Source organism: Wolffia australiana, chromosome 4 (assembly GCF_029677425.1).
Source record: "Wolffia australiana isolate 7733 chromosome 4, ASM2967742v1".
Classification (NCBI taxonomy): domain Eukaryota; kingdom Viridiplantae; phylum Streptophyta; class Magnoliopsida; order Alismatales; family Araceae; genus Wolffia; species Wolffia australiana.
Genome location: NC_135838.1, coordinates 18,388,255 through 18,395,677, shown reverse-complemented (window position 1 = coordinate 18,395,677; position 7,423 = coordinate 18,388,255). Strand labels below are relative to the sequence as shown.

Sequence of the window (7,423 nt, the reverse complement as noted above, 5' to 3'; positions counted from 1 at the left end):
GAAAGATCGATCGCTCTTAATTTTCCCGGCGTGTTCTTCGTCGTGGCGGCAGCGAAGGGAAAATGGCCAGCGCGTTGAGACCGCCTCCGTCGCGCTCGGAGGCGCTATCGCTCTTCCGTTCTCTCCTTCGCACGGCGAAAAGGTATTCCGATTACAACATCAGAGAGTATGTTCGCAGGAGGACGATCGATGGGTTTCGGGAGAATCGCAATCTCGCCGATCCCACGGCCGTCGCCGAAGTCCTCTCTGAGGGCAGGAATCAACTCGAAGTTGCAAAGCGTCAGGCCGCTGTGTACTCGATTTATGCGCCTGAGGTGAAGAGCGTCATGGAGTTCAGCTCTTCTTGAGGAGCTTGGATATGGTTTTGTTCGATTGAGGTCGGCAAGTAGTTTCTTCTCCTCTTTCTGTCGTCGGCGGATGTGGAATTACTGTATGAATTGTTGGATCTGGAGGGTGTCTGAATCTCCTTCCGTATCATCTCATCTGACGTAGACGTTCTTATCCTGCTTGATGATTCAACTGAGCCAACTTTTTTGTCATTTGGGCCAAAATTAGGGTTTTTGGTTGTAGCTGTTGTGCCTATTATTCGTTATATTATATTTCAGAATGTCATTATATTCTCGATACTGCTCGATTCGTGCGAATCGGCGTCAAAATCTAGGCCGTCTCCTGCGAAATTGCCAATTTCGAAATCCGGAAGCCAATGGGATTTTCCACCCCTTGTCCTCGGATCTGAAATATGTTCTCCGAATGGGTAAACAGTTGAGTTATGCATACCTTCTCAAATCTAATTATCTTCGCTTTTGTTTGAAATCTAGTTCTTAAATCTAGTTGAAACGTAGATCAGGTTCTGACTCCAACGCTTATCCTCGATAAATACTTCATCTATGTCGTGGTTTTAAATGACCATGAAATCTCTATTTGCCCAATGACCGATGAACAAGACGCACACACCGCAAGACCCAATAATAATCTCAAGGGCATTTGCAAGTGCAGAGCCGTCACGAATTTCTTCCTGATTCTTGAAATTCTTTCAATATTTAATTTCTAAGATAGATGGTTTGTGTGGATTCTTTTCTTGGGCTACAGAGTCAGTATTATCAATTTTACAACCGTGGATGAAATCTTTCACATATCATCTTCGAATACTGTATGCAAGTGCATCGTGATCCTTGGTGTCATTGACTCTTCCAATTCTTTGTTAATTTTTGAGAAAATATTCGGAAGATTTCTTTTTTATTTGCACATCTCTTGAGTGAATAAGTCAAATACTACTCATTTAACTCTCTGTTGCTGGTGATTGACGCACGAATAAGAACAATCAAAAGAATAAACACCGCAAGAATTCAACTGCTTGCCCCATAATCCCATAAATTATATTTTCACGTATTTCTTCTCGTGGGTATGAAACTGAAAAGAAATAAACCTGCTTCTCTCCAAGAACTCTTTCTCTCTTTTTTTTCCCCCGTTTTTTGATGTAATTTGAATGATGATACGAAAAAAACCTCTTTGCATAAGGCTCAAATTAGGTCTACGCAATCCCAACAAGCTACAGGGAACAAGACTTGTGAGATCAGGAAATTAATACATTTAATATTTCAGAAAATAGTAGGCTCCTGAAGTTCTTCACCGGCTCTAATTAATGAAGTCATGGACTTCTCTTGGGCCCTCGTGCGCCTCATAAACACTTGGCCCGGGTCATGCGCTTCTCCCCGTCATCCTCCAAAAGCCCACTAAAAGCACCGCGTAATAAACCAAGTCCCGGAGGGCATTCTGGGAATTTCACACTCTCCTTACGGGGCCATGCACCTCATTCTCGCCGGCGCCGCCCTCCTCCGGCGGAGTTCGTCGGAGAGAAGCGGCGAAAAAAAAAAGAAAAAAGAATAAAGAAAAAGAAGAGAGAAGAAGGCGTTTGCGCCGGTCTAATCTAATCGTCCTCCATTGTTGAGTCTTTCCGCCGGGGGGGTGGGGGAAAGAGAGAACAAGAAAGGACGGTGACAAGAGAGGACAAAGAGGGAGAGAGAGAGGAGGAGGAGAATTCGCGGCTAAGTATGGAAACCTGCTCTGCTCAGTTGTGGAGAGGGTTGGGGCCGGTGGGCACGAGCCGCTTCTCGTCGTCGTAGACCGCGCCGGCGAGTCCGGCGCGGGTCCGCGGGGGAACGTGTCTGGCGATGTGGATGCACCAGGAGGTCCGGCGGAGGAGGCGATTGTGGGCGTGGTGGTGGCACCGGCGGAGGCTCGCGAAGGGCTCCGGCTCGCCCGCCGCCGGCCCGCACAGCAGCAGCAGCGCCGCCAAGAACAGCGCCCGTAGAGCGGCGGCGCCCATCAACTGATAAAGAGCTGCCGTTGGAGAGACGAGGAAGAAGGAACAAGGAAGGAGGAGGAGGGAAGAGAGGCGACTTTGGGAAGAAGAGGGGTTGAGGTTCAAGAGCCGGGACGTCAACGGGATCGTGTGATCGCTGGGCTTCGTCCCGGCTCGGCATTAACGTCCCCACTTTATGTAGCGGAGCCCACGCGACGTCGACGGACTCGCCTCGCTTTGCTCATGGGCTTTGCCCCCCCTCCCCGCCTTCTCGTGAACAATCATCATTGTAAAGGGCCTCTCCCCACTCCGCATGGATGAATAAATTAGAGAGAGAAAGATAGATGTAGAGGTGGATTGGTAGAGAGATAGAGACGGATCGAGGATGGGACTCGCAGAGATCGAGATGGAGACATAAGATGTGGATAGTCAGGTAATGCGCTAGAGAGATATAAAGGTGGATAGATAAAGATCGAGTTAGAGAGAGAGATAGACGGAGAAGATGTTGAGGAGAAGGAGGTGAAGCTTGTGAGAGAGAGATAGAAAAATTGTCAAGGAGAAAGAGGTGAAGCTAGAAAGAGGGAGAGATAGATACACAGAGACAATGTTATGGAGAAAGAGGTAAAGGTAGAGAAAGAGAGAGAGAGCGAGAGAGAGCGAGGGAGAGAGAGAGGACGGGAGAGGGAGAGAGAAAGCTAGAGAGAGAGAGAGCAAAAGAGAGAGGGAGAGGGAGAGAGAGAGAGAGAGAAAGAGAGAACAAAAGAGAGAGAGAGGGAGGGAGAGGGAGAGAGAAAGCTAGAGAGAGCAAAAGAGAGAGGGAGAGGGAGAGGGAGAGCGATAGAGAGAGAGAGAGAGCGAGAGAGAGAAAGAGAGAGCAAAAGAGAGAGATTAGGAGAGGGAGGGAGAGGGCCAGAGGGAGAGAAGGAGAGGGGGAGATAGAAAAAACCAGAGGAGAGATGGAGAGGGAGAGAGAGAGAACCAGAGAGAGAAAACCAGAGGGAGAGAGGGAGAGGGAGAGAGAGAGAGAGAAACAGAGACGGAGAGAGAAAGAGAGAAAGAGAGGATGAGGGAGACAGAAAAAGAGTGAGAGAAGAAGAAGAGGGAAAGAGAGTGTGAGAAATAAGAGAGAGGGAGAGGGAGAGGGAAAGAGAGAGAGGGAGAAGGAGAGGGAAAGAGAGAGAGAGAAAAAGAAAGTGCGAGAAAGAAAGAGAGAGAGCAAGAGAGGGAGAGGGAGAGAGAGTGAGAGAGAGAGAGAGTTGAAAATGGCGAACCCCCCAATCCTATCTTCCAAGATTGTTGGGGTTGACTTACCACACACAATCTAGTTGCAGATCCTATAAAATAGGATAGTGCCTACTTTCTAGGATTGTGCCTAGTTTTTAAGGGCACTTAGATCATGGTTTTTGCCAGTAAAAGGACCCTCATTTCTCTTGTTTTCTCATCCCTTGTTCCATTCTGTTTGATCCCTTTGAGTTGAGTTATTCGAAAGTTCTTGTGAACTTGAAGTCTCTTCTCTCTCCTTCTCTTGGAGTTTGTGCTCGCTGGACGTTTACGACGTGGGGACGTGATGAGGCTGACAACTATGTTTGGGTGTTTCTCCTCCTATCGGCTTGGTGATCATCTGTATTATCTTCTGCATTTGTTCACGTCCATGTATGCTTCTGAAAATTTTTGTGACCAACAAGTTGTATCAGAGCTACGTGAATGAGTGGACTTGTTATGGCTTATGAAATGAAAACTTCCATTATTTCTCAATACACCATTGAGAAATTGTGCAGCTCGGTCAATGTCTGTCTATGGCAACAAACTGATCGAAAAGGATGTTATTGCAGTGTAAGATGATTCCAAACCTGAAAGTATCTTGGATGCTGATTAGAGACAGATGCAAAAAAAGGCCTCCAGCACTGTTCATCAATGCTTTTTAGATGGTGTGAGATATCATGTTTTTGAACTTGAAGATCTTGTCCAGATGTGGAAGACATTGGCTACGCAACAAACTAATCGAAAAGGATGTTATTGAGACGTAAAATGATTCCAAACCCGATGTTATCTTGGATGCCAATTAGAGACAGATGCAAATAAAAGCCTCCAGCACTGTTCATCAATGCTTTTTAGATGGCGTGAGATATCACGTTTTTGACCTTGAAGATCTTGTCCAGATGTGGAAGACATTGGCTACACGATATGCGAGGAAGACAACTATGATTAAGGCTTCTTTTCAAGCAAATCTTTTTGGGCTCTAGATGGACAAAGGTACCAAATTGCTTGCTCATACTGATCATTTCCAAAGTCTTTGCATTGAATTTCAGAAGTTTGAGAATGACTTATCTGAGGCGAGCAAGACGATCATCTTGTTCATTTCTTTTGCCCAACAAGTACAAGAACCTTTTGACGACTAGCAATTTTTATGTTAGTGGAGTTTGACCAAATACAGTGTGCATCTGATGGTGCTCAGAGTTAAGGTTTGTTCATGCAAGGCAGATGAGAAAGAGGTCATACGAAGGAGAGAAGCAAGATGATGGAGCGCGCCAACCACTCCATTATATACATCTTCGGAGTCATGAGCATCATCATCGATGACCGCGCCAGCTCGCGTCCCGCTCAACCGGCATGCCAAGGCATAAGTGAAGACAACCGGGTTCAAATACCCTGGGGTGAAAGCATGACACCATCGAATGTTTTGATTTACACCGACCCGTGCTCGTTCAGTTCGTCATTTTATCGTGTTCGCGTGTTATTATTGAAGTAAGGATTTTGTTCATCTTCTTGGTCTCACGAAGGAAGAAGAGGGAGGAGGAAGGAGAGAGGGAAGGAGAAGAAGGGAAGAAAGCGGGAGGAGAAGGAAGAGGATATCGATGCGCCAGAGTGCTCCCTTGGATATCCTCACAGCCAGTGAATCAGCCTACCCGTGAATTCCATTACGCTCCCACCTGACAATGCCAGTTGTCCGTTGGTTTGCGCCATACAGGAATTCACAATCATTCTACCTCTTGACGTGCTGACAATTCGTGCGTCCTAGAAGGTCCCCACACCTGCCCGTCCGCCTAGCCAGTGTCCCCGCTGAAATGTTGATGACCACATGCTAGGGTAAGTTGCGTCCAGTCAAACCACAATGGGTTTTCCTGCAACAGTCGTGGCTATCACAATTCCCCACGCGATGCTAATTTCCCACATGCCAAGCATGCACCACAACTCGACGGACTCCCCACAAGTCGTGAGTCATCGTGCAACTTCTTGGGCATGCGACAGATCTACGATCGCCGTGAATGAATATGCACACTGCCCCCTGGTCAAAGTGCCAAGTGTGTGCGACAACCCGCGTGATTACCGCACCCTACTTTGAAGCCATCAGTCTGCCTTGTTCGTACGCATGTGTCGCAAAGTCGGCGCAACAGCCACGCTGCTTGCACCCTCAACGCTTTTGTGTTTCCCAGCCTCCACACCGGCCGACCTTGTTATCTTCATGTCGGGTGCACTTGCCACAGGTCAAACAGCACGACCGACTACCGTATCAACCATTTGCTTTCACCGCCAGTGCTCCTACACGACCAATAGCCAATGCCACCACTCAAGCTCACTCGATCACGGCTCCCGTCCTAGCTCGCAACCATCGTTTGGTTCTGCTAGTGTCGTTCCACCATAATGCCATGACGCTGAGCTCAGTCGTTCACTTGAGCAGCCCCTCCCTTGCCCTTCTCACTTCCTCGTCTTTGCTCCTCCGATATCAGGCTCCAGCGGCGCGTCACCCCCACCTGTCTAGCAACGTCGTGCCCATTTCCAGCACCACTCTACCACACTTGCCCGTACCGACCCACGCATCGACAAAGATGCCGATGACAAGCAACACCGCCGACAAGGTACATCGTTCCCCTTTGCTCGTCATTTATATTACCGTCTTCAGTATATTGTCGACTGTGCTCCACCGCGCTCGGGTTAGATTAGGTGAGAGATTATATCTTGAAAACTACGACACGAGTGAATTCTTAGGTATGGGTCGAGCCCGTCCATTATGTGCGAGTGCCAACAAAAATTATTCCATTCAACGCCGTAGTCATCGTCGTCGCTCCGACGAGGGTCAAGGTCTCTGTCACCGTCACTGGTCTCCCATCCTGGAGCCCGGACCTCGGCAATACCCCACGAGTTAGGGCCTGCTCGTACATCCACCTAGGGTTCATCGCATCACGTAGTTTCATATCCCCGTAGGGGAATTACCCGTCGGACGAGTCATCGACGACATCCAACATCATCTTGGTATCAGAGCATTGTCTTTGATACCTGACGGGCCATGTCATCGACGACGTCCGTCATCACAAGACCAGGGAGAAGAATAAGGGTTGGTCCAAGTCAATGGCCAACGGGTTGAAAAATCAGGAATGTCACAAGTGTCATGTAAAGGGACACTTAAGGGGGGGATTGTCAAAGCTGAATGGTGGAAAGGGATCAACGGGAGAGACAACTGCGGCTGACATCACAAAGGTGGAGGATATTGATGATGGTGATGTCTATTCTGCCCTAGTTATGGCTGTCGAGTTAGCAGACATGTAGATCATTCATTCTGACTGCTCTTATCATATGTATCAACACATTAATTGGTTTGGCTCTTACAAGATTTGGATAAGGACTATTTCTAAGGGAAAAAATACTCAGTGAGAGGTTATTGGCATTGGCACTCATGATGATTCAGATGTTTGATGGTGTGGTGGGAAATGTGGACATGTTTCGGCTTTATGTTATAACTGGATTTTCCTTGGCATGCTAGAGGCGAGTGGATGTACTTATCAGGCTGATGACTGGATGCTCAAGGTTTATAAAAGTTCACTTGTCCCTATGAAGGGGATTCGATAGTGAGCCAACATTAACTGACTTGACGGGAGCACTGGTGTAAGTAGAGTTTGCCATTCTGGACTAGGGACTAATCATACCGGACCAGATTGGGACCACTTGTCTGCCATTTCTGGATGGACTGTTGGGTAAGTCTGGACCCGGTTAGGGGTTAAGCAGGACCGAGATTGGATATGGTCAAACCCCCTCCCCTTCTTCTTTCCCATTCATGCCAGCCCTCCCCCCGCTTTCCTGTTTCCTGTTTGTGAGAGAGTGAGTGAGAGAGAGAGAGAGAGAGAG

General features: G+C 47.9%; 1 protein-coding gene across 1 annotated transcript; it reads left to right on the top strand.

The window, feature by feature from the left end:
• Positions 1-569, top strand: LOC144702205 (LYR family of Fe/S cluster biogenesis protein). Its single transcript, XM_078574157.1, has one exon. It carries the CDS (start codon positions 63-65, stop codon positions 345-347), a length of 285 nt encoding a protein of 94 aa, XP_078430283.1. The 5' UTR covers positions 1-62; the 3' UTR covers positions 348-569.
• The last annotated feature ends 6,854 nt before the right edge of the window (positions 570-7,423 follow it).